This window comes from Podarcis raffonei, chromosome 16 (genome assembly GCF_027172205.1).
Source record: "Podarcis raffonei isolate rPodRaf1 chromosome 16, rPodRaf1.pri, whole genome shotgun sequence".
NCBI lineage: Eukaryota > Metazoa > Chordata > Lepidosauria > Squamata > Lacertidae > Podarcis > Podarcis raffonei.
The window spans coordinates 9686417-9711213 of NC_070617.1; the positions used below are offsets into that span (position 1 = coordinate 9686417).

The 24797-nt window shown below is 47.8% G+C and overlaps 2 protein-coding genes across 3 annotated transcripts in view; one reads left to right on the forward strand and one right to left on the reverse strand.

Annotated features, from left to right (window-relative positions):
- SLC50A1 (solute carrier family 50 member 1) overlaps positions 1-24797 on the forward strand; it is a 266552-nt gene that overhangs the window by 178531 nt on the left and 63224 nt on the right. The window lies entirely within an intron of this gene.
- The window catches only part of THBS3 (thrombospondin 3), a 41776-nt gene continuing 17290 nt past the window's right edge, over positions 312-24797 (reverse strand). For both annotated transcript variants that reach the window (XM_053368423.1, XM_053368421.1), the window contains exons 10-23: positions 23943-24020; positions 22225-22377; positions 20421-20531; positions 18296-18403; positions 17078-17237; positions 16325-16443; positions 10849-10901; positions 10083-10276; positions 8479-8657; positions 7976-8024; positions 6724-6920; positions 4194-4366; positions 1684-1823; positions 312-706 (exon numbers count right to left, since the gene is read on the reverse strand). In XM_053368423.1, the coding sequence (XP_053224398.1) occupies positions 651-706; positions 1684-1823; positions 4194-4366; positions 6724-6920; positions 7976-8024; positions 8479-8657; positions 10083-10276; positions 10849-10901; positions 16325-16443; positions 17078-17237; positions 18296-18403; positions 20421-20531; positions 22225-22377; positions 23943-24020 (1770 nt within the window). In that variant the 3' untranslated portion in view covers positions 312-650. The remainder of the gene's footprint in view (positions 707-1683; positions 1824-4193; positions 4367-6723; positions 6921-7975; positions 8025-8478; positions 8658-10082; positions 10277-10848; positions 10902-16324; positions 16444-17077; positions 17238-18295; positions 18404-20420; positions 20532-22224; positions 22378-23942; positions 24021-24797) is intronic.

Sequence of the window (24797 nt, forward strand, 5' to 3'; positions counted from 1 at the left end):
CTCGGGACCCCTTCCAACTCTACAGGTCTATGATTCCCAGTAAACTCTGGGAATTCTAGACCTCTCTGAGGTCGAATGGGGAAATGAGGCTTCTTTTAACAGAGACTTCTCAACCCAGAATCCTTTGTGGGTGCAGGAAAGAAAAGGATGTCATAGTGGTATAAAGCAGCTGTTTAAATATCTGTCTCCCTCATTTCCCCGCTGAAATATGATTCCTTTGAAGGTGAAACACTGAGAAAACTAAGTCTTCTACTACTTGGGACCCCACCCACCCACTGGTGCCCTCACCAAACAACAACAGGAGCAAGAAGTTAGAAAAACAGCCAGAACTTTTATGGACAAATTGTTTCCCAAAATGAAGACAGCAAAAGACATAGTGGGCGTTTGCTCTGTCGCCACCCTCTCTGATTGGTTGGGCCCTTGCTGGCCCAGAATCCTTTGCTGGTCCCTGTGGCCAAGGAATCTTGAGAACCCCACAGAAGAGACTGCGGCCAGCAAACCCCTGGGGGTTTCCAGAAGCTTATGGGGTGAGGTCTGCTAGTTTTCCAGTCCATTGTGTGTGTGTGTGTGTGTGTGTGTGTGTTGTGTATGGGGGTCTGAAATGATGCCCACTTCTAGGATGGGCGCTGAGCCCTTTTGATGACCTTAGTTCAAGCCCCTTCCAGTAAGATCCGGCGGAACGGCTCAAAGTCCACAGGGATGGTATCTACAGAGAGAAGAGAGAGAGAGAGAGAGAGAGAGCATTAGGTAGAGTGGAAACATCATAGTCACCCTGGAAAGCAGAGCTCTGGAGAACATCTGTGGCTTCCCAGATGTTGTTGCACTCCAGCTCCCATCAGCCTTCAGCCAGCATGGCTAACAGTGAGGGGAGATGGGAGACGGGAGTCCATCTGGAGGGGCACATGCTCCTCATCCCTGCTTTACACATCTGTAAATGTATTGAATATGTGATCCCTGATAGGTTGGGACACGGGTCTAGGAAAGGGGTGAAGAACCCTGAACTACAACTCCCATCGTCATGGGGCTGATGGGCGCTGGAAGTTCATCAACATCTGGAGGGCCCCAATCACTGATGATGGAAGGATCTGTTGATTCTGTTGCTCTTCATCTTCTCATTATTAAATTTAGATTTTTTTGTAGGGAGGGTTTAATCCCCATGAAAGTCTTCTGCATTTTAGTGTGAATTTCTCATGAGGAACACATTTTGATCAATGCACACAATCATGCATGCCATTTCTCCTAATACAAACCCCTTTTCTATGTTATTTGGACCAACATATTCATTTCTGATGTATACTTTTACCTAATGTGCATTTCTGGGTAAGCACCGGGTGGATAACTGCATTGCAAAATTCAGAAAAGTGCAACTTTTCAAATATGGTTGTGTTTCGATTTGCCTTTACATGGAAGCTGAATCAAATTCTGCCTTCAACTCCACTTGATATATAGAATTTCAGCCTCAGTGATATAAACATGCCCAGCCTGTCATTTTCCCCAAAACAGGCTTGACTATTTGGGGGGGGCAGAGGGGATATCTCAGTTTCAAATTAAACCCTACCCCCCCCATTCTGATCTGGTGGGAAAGACCTCCATGGAAATCCCCCCCCTGGTCTAGGAGAATGAGGCCTAGCTCAGGTGAGTGAAGCCCTGCTTTGAACCACCCCGAATTGTCCCACAGCTGACCGTTGCAGCGATACTGCAGGTTGGACCAGATGATGTTCTCCTGGGAGAAGCAAAACACCCCTAAGCGGCCCCCTCGCATCGTCGTGTCGATGATGACGCCCGAGTCGGCCACCAGCTGGGGTCCCTCGTATAGCAGCACCCTGTGAGGGGGAGACAGGAGGGGGTCAGGTGCGTGGAAAGTCCTTGTTGGGGGGTGTCACGATGATCCGGAGAAATAAGAAAGTAGATGAATGGCAGCCGACCTTCAAGGATGGTTTTGAAGCAGAGAAGGTCGCAAAGCCCAGGGCCAGCACACACATGAGTGGACTGGGATAGTCGTCCCTGTCTTAGACAACCCTGAGCCTTCCTCAGCTCTTATCTTGAAACAGCCCATCCATCCCAGCTGCTGAATATTGAGAAAGACTGGATAGAAGACCCACTCTACCTTTGGGCTTGGCTATTGTAAGGACTGGCACCTGGAGTTTTCCTCTTCCCTCCTCAGCCCCTTCTCCTCTTGTGTTGTACCTTTCACAGTGCAAGCCTGAGGGTCAGGGAATGCCTTACTTTTATCGATCTCATGCAGGTTGCTCTGGGGCCCTTTCCAAATGGAGAGAGGGGTAAAAACTGCTTATAACAGAAGCAATATGTCCCGTATAGACAATGGTGAGGCCGCCACTTCAGGTTGTCCCCATTTCAGGGTGACCCGCCCTTCATAAACACAATATTAAAAACAGTTTAAAACAACTTGCTGTCACAGAAACAAGGCAGGTCCCTATTTACCACAGGGCAGTGATACCTCGTTTTTCGAATGCCTCTGTAGTCAAATGTTTCGGAACTGAAACACCAAAAACCTGGAAGTAAGCACCTCGGTTTTCAAACACGCCTCGGAAGTCGAACAGGAAACGTGGCTTCCTTTCTGAGTTTTCCGTATTGAGGCTTCCGTTTTCAGTTTTCGATTTTCAAAAACCGAGGTACCACTGCATATTCATTCTTGTTCCTGGTATTTGGCTGGAGAACAGCATTGCAAAATTCAGAGGAGCACGAATTTCATGGGGTGGCTGGGTTTTGTTTCACACATTGTTTTGGAAACGGCGAAATCGTCAGACTGAACTCAGCAGCACCCAAGCACAAGAGCGCCTTCGTCTCCTGTGGATTCCAATGGCCGGCATTCAGAAACATAACTAAAGGTGGACCCTTTATTCTGAGTAAAGGCAACGCTACTCTGAAGTGCCCAAAACGTTCAAAGGACATTAGGAGACATGTTCCTTCCAAGCCACCATAACCGCACAAGCCATCGTAAGGCCTCTAAGCCTCTTGTCAAAAGTTGGCATGTTTTGAGGGTCTACAGAGATCTAGAGATCTAGTCCGGTTCAAGGTGTGGGGGGGGCACAGGCTGGGTGGTGGAGTTGCAGTGGAGAGATGGGGAGATGTCCCCCCCAACTCTTCTCCTGCTTTTTCTGCAAAGGGGGGGGGGGAGAAAGTTCCCAGGCTTCATTCCTCCTCCTCCCGCTCTGCCCTATTCTCCGCAGGATTGCCCCCCGCCACCTTTCCCCATTGTCCAGACTTCTTTTCTCCTTTTTTTTGCATTTTAAAAAGGTCTACTGAGGGCCAAAAGCATTCCACCCAGACTCGGGTTGCCATGGTGAACCAGACAATGGGCCTTGGGGCCCATCCAGTGAATGGTTCTTGGGGAAAGGAGTGGAGGGGGTGGGGGCGAACTCGTTCCCAGTGGAATGAGCCACCCCCCCCTTTGCACACACACACACAGAGGACCGGCCACATTGTTAAACAAGGAACGGCTCAGCCTCTACGCCAGCTGGGAGAGGGGAGGCTGGCGGTGGCGGGGAAAGGGGGAAAGAGAAGTATTCAACCCCCCCGGCCTTTTTTCTGTCTCCCTCTCACACTCAATCCAACAGACTCATAGTCCCCCCTCCTTCAATCTACAAATTATCCTTTGCCACTCTAGAGAGGTCGAGCGAGTGAGCCAAACCGCACAAGCTCAAGGAAGGCTGAGATGTACTTTTAACATATTAAACAACACTTGCAATATATGAATGGATTGCTTATAGATGCAGACTTTGTTTGGACAAATATAATGACATTTGGAACGAGTTTATGCTGAACATAGGTAAAGGGACCCCTGACCATTAGGTCCAGTTGTGCCCGACTCTGGGGTTGCAGCGCTCATCTTGCTTTATTGGCCAAGGGAGCCAGCGTACAGCTTTCGGGTTGTGTGGCCAGCATGACTAAGCCGCTTCTGGCGAAACCAGAGCAGTGCATGGAAACGCCGTTTACCTTCCCGCCAGAGCGGTTCCTATTTATCTACTTGCACTTTGACGTGCTTTCAAACTGCTAGGTTGGCAGGAGCAGGGACTGAGCAACGGGAGCTCACCCCGTCGTGGGGATTCGAACCGCCAACCTTCTGATCGGCAAGTCCTAGGCTCTGTGGTTTAACCCACAGCGCCACCCGCGTCCCATGCCAAACACAGTAGACTATTAAAAATGAGATATGCTGCAGCCCCACACCTCACCTGATGTAGCCCACTTGGGGCCGGTGGAGGAGCCGCAAGCGGTAAGAGGTCTTGTCCTTCCAGCCCACGTTGCGTGGGTCCTTCCAGAGCAGGCGGACGTGGTCGGGGGTGTGGCCCGTGTGCCACAAGGCATTCCGCAGGTATTCTCCAGGACCGGTGCTAGACTTCACCGCCTGCCAGCAAGGAGAGGGGTTGTGGGGAGCAGGAGAAACAGCATGCATCGTTTCAGCCAGGAGAGACAGGATCAGGCCTTGCAGAAGCCAAACTGGTTTCTGCTTCAGCAAGACTCGTTCGCACCATACCTTTGAAGCGCTATGATGCCACTTTAAACAGCCGCGCCAGCCCTCCCTGCAGAGAATTCTGGGAGCTGTAGTTTGTTAAGGCTGCTGAGAGTGGCTAGGAGACCTCCCTGTTGCCCTTATAGAGTTACAATTCCCAAGAGCTCCCTCGGAAGAAGAATTGGTTGTTAAACCACTCCGTAGCTCTGGAAGGGAAACGGAGGTCTTCCAGCAAGTCTCAACACTGCAGTGCCCAGATGAAGTTGATGGATTATGCTGAAATGGCTAAAAATGACTGGAAAATCAGAAATCAGGAAGATCAAAATTTAAATAAGGAATGGGGAAAATTTATAACTTATCTTAAACAGTTAAAACCGTTAGTAGGATTGGAGTATCACTGGTAGTTTAATGGTGAATTTTATACAATTTAGGTAGTTCTGTCCCTATAATTCCCAAAAGAAATCTTCTGGGTTGTTGCTTTTTATCAAAGTTATTTTGAACATCCTTTTCAATTCATTATATATCATTTCCCAGTAAGTTTTAACCTTACTACAAGACCACCACATGTGATAAAAAGAACCTTCTTTCTCTTTACATTTCCAGCATTTGTTTGATTTAGATTTATACATTTTTGCCTGTTTACTTGGTGTCAGATACCATCGATATATCATTTTGGACATTGGAAAGGTAAAAGATTTGGATTATCATAAAAAATGCAGGAGGGAATGATTAACAATAGGACCCACAAAGGGGAGGAGGGAAGTCCAAGAGATTCCTTGGAATCTTGTTTTTATGTTGTATGTTGCACTTGTGACTGTAAAATTTCAGTCTGAATAACCAAATAAAATAAAAGGGTTCTTTGTGGGGGGGGAGGGGTCTCTCCTAACAACTCTCAGCGCCCTTAACAAACAAAATTATATTAAAGTATATTAAACTATTCTATTAAAGTGATATACTGCTATAGACTGTATAATGCAGATGAGGCCTCGCTGAATGCTGGGAGGTTGGACGAGGTGATCAATCAGGTCCCTTCCAACTCTGCAATTGTGTCCCACTCAGAGTTGATTCCTTGACATCCACCTTTCTTCCTGCCCAGGGCAGCCCTGCCCTCTTCCTGCCCCTCTACAAGTCACTTGCTTGCTGGGTGGGCTACGCATCGCCACGTGAACTCCGTCACAGGGTCGTCGTGAGCATAATTTTATTGCAAGCGGAGGCATGTACAGTGGTACCTCGGGTTACATACGCTTCAGGTTACATACTCCAGAACCCAGAAATAGTTCTTCAGGTTAGGAACTTTGCTTCAGAATAAGAACAGAAATTGGGCTCCGGCGGCGCAGCAGCAGCAGCAGGAGGCCGCATTGGCTAAAGTGGTGCTTCAGGTTAAGAACAGTTTCAGGTTAAGAACGGACCTCCGGAACGAATTAAGTACTTAACCCAATGTACCACTGTATAGCATCCCAGGCTCCCTGGCAGAAGGGCTGGTTTCTTCATGAAACGTGGGTTATTCATTGACTAAATTTAGATGGATTGGCATTCATTTTGAAACCTCAGCTTGAGCAGCTGAGCTTTGGAAAGAAGGGTGAATGAATCAATAATACATTTTTTTTTTTATCTATCAGCCTTCGCTTCAAAACCTAAACTTGAGGGGGTCAGCTCTTGACAGAAGTGCGTGATCAGAATTTATTACCTAATAGCAAATAGTAAAGGTTACTTAATTTAATGAACAGCAATGTGTTGACAATGATAAACCAAGAAGGAATAGGAATAAATAAAAATAAGCCGATGTTATATAAAGAAACAAACTAGCGTATAAATAAATGCTTAATGTTAATAGGCAACATCCACCTTGATTATTATTATGTCTCCTTAGTTATCATTATCGTATAATTATACAGTGGTACCTCGGGTTAAGAACTTAATTCGTTCTGGAGGTCCGTTCTTAACCTGAAACTGTTCTTAACCTGAGGTACCACTTTAGCTAATGGGGCCTCCCACTGCCGCTGCACGATTTCTGTTCTCATCCTGAAGCAAAGTTCTTAACCCGAGGTATTATTTCTGGGTTAGCAGAGTCTGTAACCTGAAGCGTATGTAACCCGAGGTACCACTGTATAAAGTAATGATTAAGATCACTTATAATCTCAGAAGGTAGCATAATACTGGGCATTTCAGGATCAAATCAGAAGCTGTGATGGCTTTCGTAATTCTGGGATTGTCCCTGGAAAATAGGAACACTTGGAGAGTATGGCACTCACTTTGAGCTGCAAGCTCGGCTCAGCCGTGGCGCGGAAGGGCGTATTCTGCCAGTAGGTCTGCTCTGTCTGCTTCCACATGACCACGTAGAAACTGGCGCTATCCTGGTAGGCGAAGATGAAGCCGGCGTAGTCGTCGTCAGTGATGGTGTTGACGTGGAAGGTGCCTTCAAAGTCCACCCCATTGAAGGCTGTGTACCCTGCCCCGTGGTTAGAGAGAGGAAGAAAGAGTTAGCGGCCGTCTCACCAAGATAGAGGAAGGGACTGGTGGGCACAGGCGGTGGGAAATATTTTCCTCCGCTTGCTTGAAACCCTGAAGAACAGTTGCTAGGCCACACTCAGACCATAGGCTTCAAGCGCCATGATATCGCTTCGAACAGTCATGGCTTCCCCCAAAGGATTCTGGGAACTATCGTTTGTGAAGAGTGCTGAGAACTGTTAGGAGACTCCCCATTTCCCTCAAAGAGCTACAATTCCCAGAGTTCTCTGGGCAGAGGGATTGGTTGTTAAACGACTCTGGGAATTGTAGCTCTGCGAGGGGAATAGCGGGGTCTCCTCTCCCTTGGCACCCTTAACAAATCACAGGCCCCAGAATTATCGGGTGGAAGCCACAACAGTTTCAAACAGTTTTGTAGTGCTTTAACTGTGCAGTTTGAGTGCAGCAAAGAATCATTGGCGGCCGAGTATGTTTACCGTATTTTTCGCTCCATAAGACGCACTTTTCCCCTCCTAAAGAGTAAGGGGAAATGTGTGTGCGTCTTATGGAGCAAATGCAGGGGGGAGGCAGGCAGGAAAAGCCCCCAAGAGCCGCACACAATCTCCGCATGGCTCTTGCGGGTTTTCCCCCAGGAGGGAGAAGGGACTGACGAGACCAGTCTCCCTCCTTGTAGAAAAGCCCGCAGGAGCTGCACGCTCCTTAAAGGGTAGGCGGCTCCTGTGGGCTTTTGCGGGAGGTGGGGAGAATTGCCATAGCCGCGCGCAGCCTCTCCCGGCTGGAGAGGTTGCACGCGGCTAAAGAGGAAGCCAAGACAGCCAGCTGGATGGATCCCGCTCGCTGCCTTGGCTTCTTTGCTCTTTGGGCCTGGGGGGGGGACCTGGGCTTCCCCCAGCAGCCCTGAGAAGCTCTGGGAGAAGTGGACAGGCTGCGCGCTTCTCCCAGGGGGAAATAATTTTCCCCCCCTTGATTTCCTCCTCTAGGTGTGCCTTATGGTCCGGTGCGCCTTATGGAGCGAAAAATACAGTATATTCCTCTTACCGACAGCCAAGCCTGGGTCACTGTTCATCGTCTGTACAATCTCCATGCCCTGGAGGTTGGGAAGAAAAGAGAGAGAAGGAAAGGGCGGTGACGAGACGGTCGAGTATAAGCAAAGGGCAAGGCAGCTGCCCAGACTGACCCCTGGGGTTTTGCATCTAGCAACCAAGCACCGAGAGAAGGGCCATAGCTCAGTGCTTAGAGCCCTTTAAAGACCAGATTCGGTAGAGGGCATTTTCCTGTGTCCCTGTGGCACTTGACGCCCAGGAACCAAACCTGATAGGCAACATGGCCACTTGTCTACTCGTCACCAATGAACCCCAAAGGCCTTTGAAGTTTTTCAACAGGGGCTTATCCTGCACTGTGCAAAGACTAAGGTCTTCTCTACCCATTGGCTCACCAATATGCACCAAGATTTATTGACCCTTCCCCCTTTTGCCCATGGAACCAATTGGGTTTTTGTCGCCTCCGAAGTCTGCGGCATCTTCCCGGCTCCCTTGCCGTACCTGATTGAGAACCACCCAATTGGGATCGATCTGGGCGTCACCCTCGGGATCCAGGATGACCGTCTGGTACGCGCGGAAGTCGGTCAGCGTCACCTCGGAGCTCTCCGGGCAGACATCCAGCGGGTCAGCCACCGTGTCATTGTCAAAGTCCTCCTCGCACACATCCCCTACGCCATTGCCTGCACGAAGAACAAAGGACGGTGAAGGCCCAGCCACTAAAGCACGTTGGAAGATGTTTCGCCATATTCATACCTATCAGGCGTGGGGGAAGTGTGGTCCTCCAGATGGACTACATCCCCCATCATCCCTGAACACTGGTCATGCTGGCTGGGGCTGATGGGAATTGGTGTCCAACAACATCTGGAGGGCCAGGGGTTCCTCATCCCTGTTTTATACCTCTGTAAGTGCATTGGATACGGGACGCGGGTGGCGCTGTGGGTTAAACCATAGAGCCTAGGGCTTGCCGATCAGAAGGTCGATGGTTCGAATCCCTGCGACGGGGTGAGCTCCCGTTGCTCGGTCCCTGCTTCTGCCAACCTAGCAGTTCAAAAGCACCTCAAAATGCAAGTAGATAAGTAGGTACCACTCTGGCGGGAAGGTAAACGGCATTTCCGTGCACTGCTCTGGTTCACCAGAAGTGGCTTAGTCATGCTGGGCACATGACCCAGAAGCTGTATGCCGCCTTCCTCAGCCAATAAAGCGAGATGAGCGCCGCAACCCCAGAGTCGTCTGCGACTGGGCCTAATGGTCAGGGGTCCCTTTACCTTTAAGTGCATTGGATATGGGATTCCTGATTGGTTGGGGCATGACTGGTCTAGGACAGGAGTGGGGAGCCTGGATCTCCCCAGATGTTGCTGGACTACAGTTCCCATTAACCCCGATGGCTGAAGGAGCTGAAGACCTGCAACCTCTGGCCTGCCTTGGTTGTGGTGTTCATGATCTGAGTGGGGAAGTGAGCAATGATCTTAGCTTGGGGTAGCGTATAAGGTTCTCCCCCTCCCCAATATTCTGTTTCAATCCTCACAACAACCTTGTGAGGTAGGATCTGAGATGGGTGGTGAACCTGTGGCTCTCTAGATGTCACTACAACTCCCATCATCCCTGACCATTGGCCCTGCTGGCCGGGACTGATGGGAGCTGGAGTCTAGCCACATCCACAGGTCCAATAAGTCCAATTTCACCTGCAATTCTGTGTGCTCCCTTCAAGGCACTACTCTTTGAGAAGGAGGCAGTCTGGGGATCGCCAGTGTGACACACTCCTCCTCCTATGGTGCCTCAAAAAGGTCTCAGTAAACAGATGTTGTCTCTGTTCTGTACAAAGGAGAGGTGTAAAGAGCTTCTTTCTGCAAGCGAGACCAGCGGCGGCGGATGTAGGTGCCTTTTCACGCACTGAATGGAGGCAACACCCCCTCACAATTTTGTGGCCCTGTCTCTTTTACTGCTCTCCGAGGTGCAGCAGCCATTTTGCGCTACGCCACATGGCAAGGCATCCATTTTGTGTCGTGCCATACCTCCCCCCCAATGCCACAGCAGCCATTTTGTGGCTGGTGCCATTGACATAAAGAATTCTGGGCGGATTCCACTTTAAATTATCCTGCGCTCACCATCAGAATCCTTCTGGTTGGGATTAGGGACGAGACGGCAGTTGTCAGGGCCCGGGGGCACATAATCGGGGATCCCGTCGTTGTCGTCGTCATTGTCACACTCGTCTCCCAGCCCGTCGTTGTCTGAATCGAGCTGGGAGCTGTTGGGGATCTCTGCACAGTTGTCTTTCGTGTCCTGGTGACCGTCACCATCACTGAACAACAACAACAGTTTTATTATTTGTACCCTGTCCATCTGACTGGGTTGCGCCAGCCACTCTGAGCGGCCTTCCAGTATATAGAGAAACATGATAAAACATGGAACATTAAAATCTTTGGTGCTGCCTTCAGTTGTACAGTTATTTATTTCCTTGACATCTGAGGGCAGGTGCCACTACCAATAAGGTCCTGTGCCTGGTTCCCTGCAACCTCACTTCTCGCAGGGAGGGAACCGCCAGAAGGCCCTTGGAGGTGGACCTCAGTGCCTGGGTTGAACAACAGGGGTGGAGATGCTCCTTCAGGTATACTGGGCTGAGGCATCTCTTTCTGGAAAAATAGCACTGGGAAAATAACAGTGAATTCAAAATACCAAATTGATTCAAAATGGGGTCCAAACATAGACCCAAACCTGCTCCTTGGTATCAGGGCCATCATGCCAAATTTGGTAATGATATCTTAACAGGTATCTGAATACATAGAAGGACAAATAGACAATATCCCTATAGATTCTGAGATAATGCATTTTCGCGGGTTTTAGGTTTGGGTTTTCATTTTGCTTTTTCCTCACCTGTCCACGTTTGTGTCGCAGACGTCACCCACCAGGTCGCTGTCCGCATCTGTCTGAAAGAGAGCATGGCCTCAGGTGAGTAAGCAAATGGGCATCCCTGGAGTCACACGCAAACACCCCTCTCATCTTCAGCGCACATTTAAAACATGATGATGTCATTTTAATCGCCATGGCTTCCCCTAAACGGCAGGCATGTCCTCATGGAACTTTGAAGTGTCAGGCATAGCTCTAATGGCTTTAGCCCAAACGTAGCAGAGTTTTCCTGCACAGCGAAGAAGCTAGTTGAGGTGGAAATGACTAGTCAGCTAGACTCAGAATAACTATTTACAGGATTTATTAAAAAGAAAAAATAAAACCAGCAGAGTTTCTGCATACAAAACAAAGCAAAATAAATCCTTTCTTTCTCTCTCTCTCTCTCTTAACCACACACAGCACTCCTACTCCTAACACACCCCACATCACACTGTGCTAGCAATCCCTAGATAACAGAGTTGAGTGCTGGTCGTTAACCAATCAGAGTAAGTAGTTTCTAGGTCAAGCTGACCTTGGCTTTCTGCCAAGAGTAAATTGACACGGCCTTGAGTTAATTGTGTGAAGCCAGAATCTGTAAGTTTCCCATGAGAACCAATTAACAGAAACTCAACACCCCCTCACAGATTCTGCTGGACAATTAACATCAAATACACCTATGTAGGAGATTATTTTTCCAGCAAACCTAAACCCTTGCACATTCGCTTGTTCTTTACCTTTGCCAATGGTTTAGTTAACACATCTGCTACATTTTCTTCACTTGATACATAAGTACATGTGATTACATTGTCTTGTACACAGCAACGCACATTTTGGTATTTTACAGAGATATGTTTGGAACGCGATTTGAAACCCTCTGTTTTACTTAAAGTTATACAAGCTTGATTATCAATGTAAACTTGTACTGGTTCTCCACAATTTACATTTAAATCTGTTAACAAATGCTTGAAATAAATCACCTCGTTGCACAATTCACTCAACGCGGCGTACTCTGATTCCGTTGATGACACACTTACAACGTCTTGCTTGCGTGACCGCCAGCTGATTAAAGCTCCACCGACCATTATGACCAGTCCTGTGACAGATTTTCTATCTGGCAAATTTCCCCAGTCACTATCACAGTAGCAACTCAACATTTCATCCTCTGAAGAATTTAATTGTAACATATAGCCAATTGTCTGTTTGAGGTATCTCAGAACTTGTTTTACCCCTTTCCAGGCATTTAGTGTGGGTTTTGAGACCAATCTACTTAATATGCCTACAGCGTAGCTAATATCAGGTCTGGACCACTGTGCTAGATACAATAAACTTCCAATTACAGAATGATATACATCAGGATGTTCAAATTCAGGACTCTCATCTATATGAAGTGTTTTTATGAAACCTGGATCCATAGGCACCACAGCCCCTTTGCAATCCTGCATCCTGTATGTAGTCAGTAGTTGTTTAACTTTGTTCTGCTGACTAATTAGGCAGCTGCCATCTTGGGCCCAGCACACTTCCAACCCTAGATATGTCCTAACCGGGCCTAAGTCTTTCATTTTGAACTTACTGGACAATTGCTTGGCAAACCTTTCAGTTTGTTTATCTGTTTTGCAAGCATACAATACATCATCTACATAAATCAGACAAAACTCTTGATCACTGCCTGTACCACGTACATAAACACAATTGTCAGCTGTACTCTGCTTGAAACCAAATGACACTAAGGCCTCATGGAAACATTTGTTCCAAGATCTTGCAGCCTGTTTGAGACCATATAGAGCTTTGTTTAATTTCAACACTCTATTGGAACCTGTCTCATAACCAGGCGGTTCGGCTAGATACAGGTCTTCTGATATTGATGCATGTAAATATGCAGTCTGGATATCAAAATGGTTTAACAGGAGTTTTCTCTTTGCTCCAAGCGTTAAAATCAGCCTTACACTGTCCCCCTTAGGCGCTGCTACTGGTGTAAAAACCTTGTGCTCATTCAGAGAGGACATCTCTTCCTCCATTGCCTCTTTCCAGAGCTCTGCCTCCTCTTTTGGTAACTTTAACACCTCCTGAAAACTCTTGGGCTCTGCAATTACACTAAACACATTTGCACTATCTGGAGAAAAACGCACCGGAGGCACTCCTTTGTTTTGTCTTTTAGATCTTCTGGGAGAAGATTTTTCTTCTGACCCACTTTCCTCCTCAGAACTATGACCTCTCTTTTGTTGCTTAACAACTGGTCTTTGGGCAACTCCACTTTCTTGAGAACTCTTATCTGAACTTTCCTCCCTCTCAGACTCTGATTCTCTATGTTTACCTTCAGAGTCATGAAGCTCCTGGGAAGGTTCAAACCAAACCTCAGTATTGGCATGTAGTCTCTCCCAGCCACTATGTTCACAAAAACTGGCATTCCTGGAGATCACAATGCCATTTGTCCCTTCAGCAAAGCGGAAACCTTTTCCCAGCTCCTGGTAACCCACAAACACTAACTGTTTGGTCTTAGGATCTCCCTTATTCCTCATTTGTTTTGGAATTAACACCCAGGCTTTTGATCCAAACACATGCAAATGGTCAATTTTGGGTTTTTTCTGAAACAATTTAAAGTACGGAGTTGTACCTATTGTTTGATGAAAGAGCCTATTTTGGAGATAACACGCGGTGAGCATGCTCTCCCCCCAATAAGACATGGGCAAATCAGCATCATCAAGCATGGCAAACATCATGTCTTGTAAAGATCTGTTTTTTCGCTCTGCAACGCCATTCTCCTCTGGGGAAAAAGCGTTCGTTTTTCTATGCCCAATGCCACGCTTTTGTAACCAATCTCTAAAAGCATTTGACATAAATTCGCCACCTCTGTCCGTCTGAATCCTTTTGAGTTTAGTGGACAGAAATCTTTCCACAGATGCCACCCAGCCTTTAAACTTAGTGAACACGTCACCCTTATTCTTCATAGGAAAAACCCAAGAGTAACGCGTGGCGTCATCCACAATTGTTAATGAAAAACGTGATCCACCCCTGCTTACAGCAAATGGACCAATTACGTCCATGTGAACCAGCTGTAGCGGTGACTCACTAACTCTGTCACTTCTGGGGTAAGAGACTCTGTGGGTTTTAACCTTTTTACAAACGTTACAATCAAGGTACTTGTTACAACTCTTTAAATCACCCCCATCAGCCAATTCAGACATTTTTAGTACACTTTTCCAGCAAGCATGCCCCATTTTCCTATGCAATAAGTGCACACAGTTGTCATGTATAGCTTTGTTATTCACTGCAGGCTGAGATTTACTGACTACTGCTGCAACTTGAGATCCTGCTTTAAGCCAAAACAAGCCTCCCTCTGACTTAGCAGTGCCTAAAATCTCACCAGCCTTCTTAATAATGCAACTGTCTCCTTCAAAATACACTTTAAACCCAGCTTTTAGCAAACAATCTACAGACATCAGATTGCTCCTTAATGATGGCACACAAAGTACATTTTGCAGGCATTCACGAAGACAAGGAACAAAAACTGTACCCCCCGAAATCACTTCGGAAGTACTTCCGTCTGCTAGAGCCACCTGGCTGCGCTGTGCTGAGTTCTTGGAAACAAACAATTCATCTGAATTTACGATGTGCCGAGATGCTCCCGAATCGACCACCCAGACAGCTTGTTTCTCATCAGCAATCTTGACCTCGGCGGTCACCAGTTGAGCCGACTGTTTTCGTTTGAAGAATTTCTTTTTACGCTGCTGCTGCTGCTGATCTCGTCTCTGCTCCTGCACCGGCCACTGAGACTTGACCAACTCCGGACATTGTCGTTTTAGATGCACTGAAGACCCACATCGAAAACAACGCCTAACAGCAAACGCAGACTCCTCACCGGCACGCTGCTCTTGCTTCACCCCTGGCACGGCATGAGAACTCCTTCCAAACCGCCCGCCTGTAGAAGCCTCTGCAGCCAACGACCTTTCTTGCCTCTTCTGCCATTCTTCAATCAAACGCCCAGTAACGTAACTGATTGATAAATCACGCTCCTGTATGCCTTCTAGAGACAAAACTAAATTATCCCAGCTTTCCGGGAGAGAACTCAAAATAATAGCCACCTTCTCCTGCTGGTCTAATGCACAGTCTCTTTCCTGTAGCGCAGCAAACTTTAACTGTAAACTGTGTAGGTGTTCCTGCATTGTAACCCCAGGCTGTAACATTGCCTTGTACAATGCCTTGCGAATGAACAGCTTGGAAACCGCTGTCTCACGCACATGGAGTTCTTTAAGTGCTTGCCACACACCTCTAGCTGACTTGATTCCCCTCACATACGGCAACTGGGAATCTTCCAGCCCCAAGACAATTGTGGCCCTTGCTCTTTGGTCTTTATCGAGGTCTTCATCATCAGGCTTCACAGGAAACTTACTCACCACTTGCCAGAGACGATCCCTCTGCAGCACTGCCTGCATGCGTTCCGACCACAGCAAGTAATTGGAGTCATTCAGACGCTCAAAAGCCATCTGAACTGGTTGTGAGGCCATCTTGAGAGCGATGTCCCTGGAACCCGGAACCAGCTACTCACGACCACTGAGAGAGAAAACAGGAACCACAGCACCCAGCACTCACACGCTGCAGCTGTTGTCCTTGTGTCCGCTGCGTCACCAGCTCACCACAGTCAGGAACCAGCCAGTGTCCATCTGCTGCACCAACAGGAACAACAACTTCTGGAACTACTGGAACCAACGCCGTTGATGCTGACACCACCGCAACTCAGGCTGGCAGCACGATACCCATAACCTCATGGAACTTTGAAGTGTCAGGCATAGCTCTAATGGCTTTAGCCCAAACGTAGCAGAGTTTTCCTGCACAGCGAAGAAGCTAGTTGAGGTGGAAATGACTAGTCAGCTAGACTCAGAATAACTATTTACAGGATTTATTAAAAAGAAAAAATAAAACCAGCAGAGTTTCTGCATACAAAACAAAGCAAAATAAATCCTTTCTTTCTCTCTCTCTCTCTCTTAACCACACACAGCACTCCTACTCCTAACACACCCCACATCACACTGTGCTAGCAATCCCTAGATAACAGAGTTGAGTGCTGGTCGTTAACCAATCAGAGTAAGTAGTTTCTAGGTCAAGCTGACCTTGGCTTTCTGCCAAGAGTAAATTGACACGGCCTTGAGTTAATTGTGTGAAGCCAGAATCTGTAAGTTTCCCATGAGAACCAATTAACAGAAACTCAACATGTCCAAAGTCCATTTAGGGTGCCCAATCCGGCCTGCCGGTCGGTTTAATCCGGCCCCTGTGGCAGTTTATTTCTTGGGGTAAAATCCTTAAAAAAAAACCTCAACAACTTCAATCCTAAAAAAAGGTTAACAACTTTGGTTGGCCCTCACGGCCCTTCACCATCAAATCTGGCCCTCTTTGAAAATAGTTTGGACACCACTTTTGGACACCACTGCCTGAGGATCCCGGGAACTGTAGAATGTTACAACGCTCATACCTGAGTAGGGTTACTGATCTCAGGACAACTGTCGCAGGCGTCTCCCACGCCGTCTTCGTCGCGATCCGTCTGCAGCGGGTTGGGCACTTTGGGGCAATTGTCAAGCCCATTGGGAATTCCTACGGAAGGGGAGAAGGGGAAAGGGGCTGTTTCATAGGAGCACAGGAACGTGCCTTAAACCGAGTCCATCTAGCTTAGTATGGTCTACACTGATAGGCAGCAGCTCTCCAGGGTACAATTAATTAAGTTGAATTGCTTCCCAATAGCTTTTTTTTTAATTAAAAAAAATAAACATCCTTAGAGCATGTGTCGTCATGCTTCTGTACCAGAGGTTAAATCTGTTTTCTCAGATCAGACATATTAAATGTGTTATAAAAACCATAACCTGGAAAACCTGTGCCTGGGCTTGGCCTTTCCTCCTCCCTCCCGTTCCCTTTTCCTCACGTGCTGTGCGTTTTCTTAGATTGCAATCTTAATATTGATCTTTGGAAACCGCTCTAGGAGATCCTTTTTTGGCTAAAGGGTGGTGTACAAAGACCTGAAGGAAATAAATAAGTGTTATTTCCCCTTTTGGGGAGGGCTTACATATTTCTTAAACCCCAGAAAACAGGACAGGACAGAACTATGACTATATGTATGAAAAAACGGGCATGGAATGGAAAGAAGACTCGTCCGTCTTTGCTGGGTGCTAGCTCCACCTGTATGACAAAGCCAGCCATACGAACTCTACCACGATTTGACCCTTCCACTCACCGTCGCCGTCGATGTCATTGTCGCAAGCGTCCCCCTCCCCGTTGCCGTCTGTGTCCTTCTGGTCGTTGTTGGGTACGTTAGGGCAGTTGTCACAAGCATCCCCAAAGGAATCCGTGTCTGAATTCTGCTGGTCTCTATTGGGGAAGAGACGGCAGTTGTCCTATGACCAGGGCACAAGACAGAGAAAAAGGTGAATTCAGACATGGGGAATATTGCCTTAGCCTTCCTGATTGCAATGTGCAATGCTGGTTCTTCTGCCCCGTTTCCTGATGTTCCTTTTGTGGAGGGTTGCAGTCAAACATAACTATGCGTGGCTGTTAGTTAGTGAATGAAGGGGGTAAACAACCACAGAGTTGCATTGCTAGATAGACTCCTCTGGAGACGGAGACTTTCTACTCTCTCTCTCTCTCTCTCTCTCTCTCTCTCTCTCTCTCTCTCTCTCTCATTGTGCAATCCACCGAGACAGACATGTGTGAGCTCGCTCCCAAGTTTGCAGCATGTGTTTGGAACTATATTCTGCATTTTCTACCCAAGAGCATTTTGCCTGCGTTATCCTTGCTGCTGCATGGAGCAAAGCATGACTGAGACCTTGAATCTGTAAGTAAAGCATTCTAAACATACTTTGCAGTGTGTGGTCTGATCCTTTGCAAAGGGGCTAGAAATAGGGGAGTGTTGTATATGGGATAAGAAGGTCTAAGAGCCTATATCCTTAATGCTTCTAGGGATGGGACGCCTCAGGCCAAGGGCCCAAATGCCCTGTCTATCTGACCCATGGTCCTCTGACCCAGCCACACCCCTTTTCCCAGGCCACACCCTTCACCAGCCTTCCTCTGCATAATAATAATAATAATAATAATAATAATAATAATAATAATAATAATAATTTATTTATACCCCGCCTATCTGGCTGGGTTTCCCCAGCCACTCTGGGCGGCTTCCAACAAAATATTAAAATACAATAGTCTATTAAACATTAAAAGCCGCCCATCCCTTGTGGTTCTACCTAGTTGGAACAAGTACTTGGACTTGGATAATGCCTCCTGCTTGCCTCGATGGGAAGATGGAGAATGGGGTGCGTCTCTGGCTGCACCCAGCTTGGTAAGCGGCCCCTGGGAGGTTGCCCATGAGTGTAATGTGGCCCTTGGCCTAAAAAAGGTCCCCTACCCTCGCTCTTGTCTGATACATCCAGCCTGAGTGGGAAGTTGCGCTTGGGCCTACCTCCACGTTCTTGATCCCGTCGCCATCCGCGTCGTCGTCACACTGGTCCCCAATGCCATCGTTGTCAGCATCCTCTTGACCCGAATTCGGCGTAAGCCGGCAGTTGTCCTGCATGAAACGGGGCAAGGTGGAGGGTGGGGCAAGTCAGAATAAATCCCTGATTGGCTGCAACTGTTCAGGATTTCCGACAAACGTTTTCCCAAGTCCTCGGTGGAGATTCCAGGGACCAAACCTGCCACATCCTGCACACAGAGCACAAACTCTACCCCTGAGCTACAGCTTTTCCCTTAAAATATACCGTATTTTTCCCTCTATTACACGCAGATTTTTTCTCCTAAAAAGTAAGGGAAAATGTCTGTGCGTGTTATTGAGCGAATGTGTGGCCCTGGAGCTGACAAGCGCGAGTGAAGGCAAAAATCAGGCAAATATCAAATCGTCCGGAGAAGGGAGGTAAGCTGCTGCTTTCCTGCATTCTGCCTCAGGGTCTTACTGCCCACCCGCTTCTGTTTCCTTACTGTGTTTGCTCAAACGGAACAAAGAGCAGAGAAAACCCCTCCCCTCCAGGCAGCAGAGTGGAAAGCAGAGCGTCCTTCTAATTCCTCTCCGTGCGTCTGGGACTCGAAGGCAACATTCAGGTTGGGGGGGGGGAGAGAGAGAGAGAGCTGGCTGGCTTGTGGGGGGGGGACTTTTGCCTTCCTTTCCTCCCTCCGGTAAAACCCCTCTCCTGCATTCTTAGCCAGCTGCTTCTCTGCACACCCCTCTCCTCGTCGCTTCTATGTTTTTCCTTCCCTCCCTACTTAAAACGTGGTTCCAATCACGGATCCACATGGATCCTCAGGATCTTTGCATTGAGTCACCCCAAATTCACCATCAGATCACATAGCAATGATCTGATGCAAAAACAGGGCTGCAATGGTGCAAAAACTTGGTTACAAAGCACGGATCCACATGGATCCTCAGGATCTTTGCATTGGGTCACCCCAAATTCACCATCAGATCACATAGCATGTCCATGGCTACAGCCTGCACCAAAAAAATCACGCACCCACTGTTGCCTGGGGCTGCAATGGTACAAAAACGTGGTTACAAAGCATGGATCCACATGGATCCTCAGGATCTTTGCATTGGGTCACCCCAAATTCACCATCAGATCACATAGCATGTCCATGGCTACAGCCTGCACCAAAAAAATCACGCACCCACTGTTGCCTGGGGCTGCAATGGTACAAAAACGTGGTTACAAAGCATGGATCCACATGGATCCTCAGGATCTTTGCATTGGGCTACCCCAAACTCACCGTCAAATCACATGTCTGTGGCCGCAGCATGAAGCACAAAAATGATACATCCACTGTTTCATTCAGATATTTTTTTTTCTTGTTTTCCTCCTCTAAAAACTATGTGCGTGTTATGGTCGGGTGCGTGTTATAGAGCGAAAAATACGGTAATTCTATGATTTCAGTCCTCATGTTTCTGAACAAAGGGATGATTTAAATGGGGTTTTAATTCTCCAACAGCAGCTGTGTGACGACAGGCTTACATTTTTATGTATATAGGAAGATATGTCAGGAGAGAAATACTTTGATTAAATATATATATATAAGACACACATATATATGGGACGCGGGTGGCACTGTGGGTTAAACCACAGGGCCTAGGACTTGCCGATCAGAAGGTCGGCGGTTTGAATCCCCACGACGAGGTGAGCTCCCGTTGCTCGGTCCCTGTTCCTGCCAACCTAGCAGTTCGAAAGCACGTCAAAGTGCAAGTAGAGAAATAGGTACCGCTCCGGCGGGAAGGTAAACGCCGTTTCCGTGCGCTGCTCTGGTTTGCCAGAAGCGGCTTAGTCAGGCTGGCCACATGACCTGGAAGCTCTACGCCGGCTCCCTCGGCCAATAAAGCGAGATGAGCGCTGCAACCCCAGAATCGGCCACGACTGGACCTAATGGTCAGGGGTCCCTTTACCTTTACCTTTAAGTCACATATAACAGCACTCGCCCCTCCTTTGGTTTCCAGGAACTGGTATTCAGAAGCATTACTTTCTCAGGCTGTGGAGGCAGAGTATAGCCAACGTGGCTAGTAGCCATCGATAGGCCCTTTTGTTCCTGCTGCCGCCACATCTTACCTTGGAGCAGTGCTTGTTGTTATCAATGCAGGGCAAAGGCTCGTCTGGGTAGCCATCGATGTCTGTGTCGCGTCCGCACACATTGCCGTTCCCGGCCCAACCCACGCTGCACTGGGAAGGCAAAGGGGAAACAATATTTTTGCAACAACTGGTACTACAGATATCAGCCCCCATGTCCCTGACTGTCTGCAAGTTGGGGGCATGGGGACATTTGCCCCCCGCCTCATATGAATAATAATAATAATCTGTCGATTTCAAGCTTCATTAAAAAGAAGAGCTAACTTCTAGAAATCGTAGAACCTGAGGTACAAGGCAAAAAGGCTGTGTGGTGCAGTGGTTAGAGTGCAGTGGTTAGGACCTGGGAAACCCCTACCAGGTCATGAAGCTCATTGGGTGACCCGGAAACTACAACTAATCCAGAATGCGGCAGCTAGACTGGTGACTGGGAGCAGCCGCCGAGACCACATAACACCGGTCTAGAAAGACCTATATTGGCTCCCTGTACTTTTCCGAGCACAATTCAAAGTGTTGGTGCTGACCTTTAAAGCCCTAAACGGCCTCAGTCCAGTATACCTGAAGGAGCGTCTCCACCCCCATCGTTCAGCCCAGACACTGAGGTCCAGCGCCGAGGGCCTTCTGGCGGTTCCCTCACTGTGAGAAGCCAAGTTACAGGGAACCAGGCAGAGGGCCTTCTTGGCAGTGGCACCCGCCCTGTGGAACGCCCTCCCACCAGATGTCAAAGAGAAAAACAACTACCAGACTTTTAGAGGACATCTGAAGGCAGCCCTGTTTAGGGAAGCTTTTAATGTTTGATGCATTACTGTATTCTAATATTTTGTTGGAAGCCGCCCAGAGTGGCTGGGGAAGCCCAGCCAGATGGGTGGGGTATAAATAAATTATTATTATTATTATTATTACTCACTCCCAGCCTAACCTACCTCACAGGGTTGTTGTGAAGATATATAGGGGGAGCAGAAGTATACCTGCCCCCTTGAACCCCATGGAGAAAAGGTGGGCTATAACTGCAGTAAATAAGTAGATAAATAAAATGTACGGACTCTTCTAATTTGGAGGTGGGGTAGAAACAATTAGGCTACTCCCCCTTTTCTGTGTTTTACTTTTACACCCCCCCCCCCGGGGGGGAAACCCTGTAGATGCCCATGACTGCAAGGTGTCAAATGAAATTTGTACGAACGCAGGATCAGTTCCGAATCAAAAAAAAGACACTGCAGAGCTGGGGAAAAGGAGGCAGATTGATTTGTGTTGTGCGAGAGAAGTCTCTCGGCCACTTTGCAATGGTGGCAAGATGGAAGGCCAACAGTAGGTGGCGCCAGAGCCAATGGAAAGCAGGGGCAGCTTGCAAGTCCACACCATACATTTGAAGCACTAGGATGACCCTTTGAACTGCCATGGCATCCCGCAGAGAATTCTGGGAGGTGCAGTTTGTTAAGGTTGCTAAGAGAGTTGCTAACAACTCTCAGCACACGTAACAAACTACATTTCCCAGAATTCTTTGGGGGGAAGCCATGCCTGTTTAAACTAGCATCATCATAGCACTTTTAATGTAGGTAGAGTTGCCATACACCCAGAATACTGCATTAGGAAGCAGTGTCCAGGGGAAATCGCAAGAAATGTGTTTTTGTAAAAGGCGAAAGATTTATACGATCTGAAGAGAAAGCAGAGTATGCAAGAAATGTGTTTTTGGAGATAGCTCAAAAACATCATTTTCAAATTTGGCAAAAAAAGCTCAACCATATGGCACCCCTAAATGCATTTGCCCCAATTTTGCCTCAAAAGGACTCACCGCGCAGGAAACATCTCCATTGCGTTCAAAGAGGCAGTATCCGTTGATGTCGCAGGGGTTGTGGCTGGGGCTCTGGCAGGTCTTCTGCGGGGTGCAGCTGCCGTTCTGGTTCCCCACAAAACCCGACTTGCAAGGCCCACATTTGTAGGATCCCTACCAAGGGAAACAAAACGAAAAGGAAATGTGGTTTTTGTGTGTGTTGGTTTTTTTGCAGAAACGTGGAACACTGTTGGTCCATCTAACTCAGTAGTGTCAACACTGACTGGCAGCAGCTGTCCAGGGTTCCGAGCAAGAGGGGCAGATATCCCCAGCCCTACCTGGATATGTTGGGGACCTTTTCTGCATGCAAGGAGGGTGCTCTCCCACTGAGCTATAGTTCCACACCCAAAAAGAAACCAAGATTCCAGTCCTCATGGCTTTAAAGGACTACAGTGGTACCTTGGGTTACAGATGTTTCAGGTTACATACGCTTCACGTTACAGACTCCACTAACCCAGAAATAGTACCTTGGGTTAAGAACTTTGCTTCAGGATGAGAACAGAAATTGTGCTCTGGAGGCGCGGCAGCAGCAGGAGGCCCCATTAGCGAAAGTGGTGCTTCAGGTTAAGAACAGTTTCAGGTTAAGAACTGACCTCCAGAACGAATTAAGTTCTTAACCTGAGGTACCACTGTAGTTCAAATAGGAACAAAGGGTTCTTCAGAGCCAGTCCCACAAACTCACTTAAGCAGCCTTAGGCAAGCCGCTCTTTCTCAGCCTCCAATATGAGGGATAATCAATAGTTTACCTTACAGCAGGGGTGAGGAACTCTGAGCCCAGGGGCCAAATATGGCCTCTCCCCCCTCCGGCAACCCTCCTCTTGCATAATCAACGTGGCACGCACACACTATTTAAATAACAATGCCCATCAACTTTGGGGGCGAAGGGACCTCGGCCCCTAGGAGTTGGCTCCGATGCTCTCAGGGCTCTCCCTCAGCCTCACCCCTCACAAGCCCTGCTCAGCCGGAAGTTCAACAGGGAACAGTACTGTTTGACTTCAGCTGGAAGGGAACTGCGCAAAATCGGACCCACACTCCTGAATGCACAGATCTGGTGGATACAAGATGTGCATGCCCACAAGTGTCACGGAAAAACCGGGACATCCCATTTTTTTACCGTGAGAGAACGGCAGCCATTTTGGTTGCCTTGAACTTGTGTGACTTTGTGGCATGATCCCTTCCCCAACCCCAGAAAAATGCTTTTTTGTGGCTGCAACCTTCGTGCGGCACCCGAAAACATGCATTTTGGGGTGCCACACCCACAAAAGTGCTTTTTTCAGGAGGGGAAACCACAGCGTGAAATGGTGCGAGAATGCAAGAACCAAAATGGCTGCCGTGCTCTTGTGATTAAAACATGAGGAGGTGGCAACTGGGAAGACAGCGTCCAGGTTTTGGCCTCAAAGTGTTGGAGCGTGTGGACGTTTATACGAGGCATGGGAGACCCCTAACATGGTGGACCCCTAGCAGTGGCTCCCCCAAACAGCTCCCTGATTGGGCAGGGAAATAAAGGATCAGGTGGTCCTTGAGGTATCGTGGATCCTAATTGTTCGGGGCCTTACAAATCAATACAAGATCCTGAACCAGTCCCGGTAGTGTAAGGGCAGCCAGGGCAAGTAACCGTAGCCTCTTCAGTCCCTGTTTCCACATGGAGGACCCCACTTCTTCACCCTAGACAGACTCACCACTGTATTGGTGCAGATGGCGTTGGGATCACATCCGCCATTGTTCCCATCGTTGCATTCGTCAATGTCTGTGCAAGTCTGGAGAGAGGAGAGAGATCGTTTTTATATATAAATGCAATACATAAAGAAATAAAGACCCCTCTCGAGTTGTTATTTATTGGAACATTTGCTTATTCATCTATTCGTTATTGATTTATTGCACAAAATTTATATATCGCTTGATCGCCCACGAGCGTCCACTTGCAACGGTTTTAGTCCAATTTTAAACGTGCCTGTTGTTTTTGCCTTTTTAACTGTTTTAAATTGCCTTATGTGGAAATCGCCTTCAGACGGTGGCTTAGAAGGTAATCAATAAATCGATCGTCGTCGTAATAGCTAACAGCACATGTAAGAAAACACCTCAGAGTGGCTTACAAAAAGAATAAAACAATGAAATGATCATTGAAACACAGCTAAAAATGCACTTGAAAGATAATTAAAATGAACAATAAGATAAAAACGTGACAACATTGTACGTGTCTGGATAAAAGGTAAAGGTAAAGGGACCCCTGACCATTAGGTCCAGCCGTGACCGACTCTGGGCTTGCGGCGCTCATCTTGCTTTATTGGCTGAGGGAGCCGGCGTACAGCTTCCGGGTCATGTGGCCAGCATGACTAAGCCGCTTCTGGCGAACCAGAGCAGCGCACGGAAACACCATTTACCTTCCCGCCGGAGCGGTACCTATTTATCTACTTGCACTTTGACGTGATTTCGAACTGCTAGGTTGGCAGGAGCAGGGACTGAGCAACGGGAGCTCACCCCGTCGCGAGGATTCGAACTGCTGACCTTCTGATTGGCAAGTCCCTAAGCCAAAA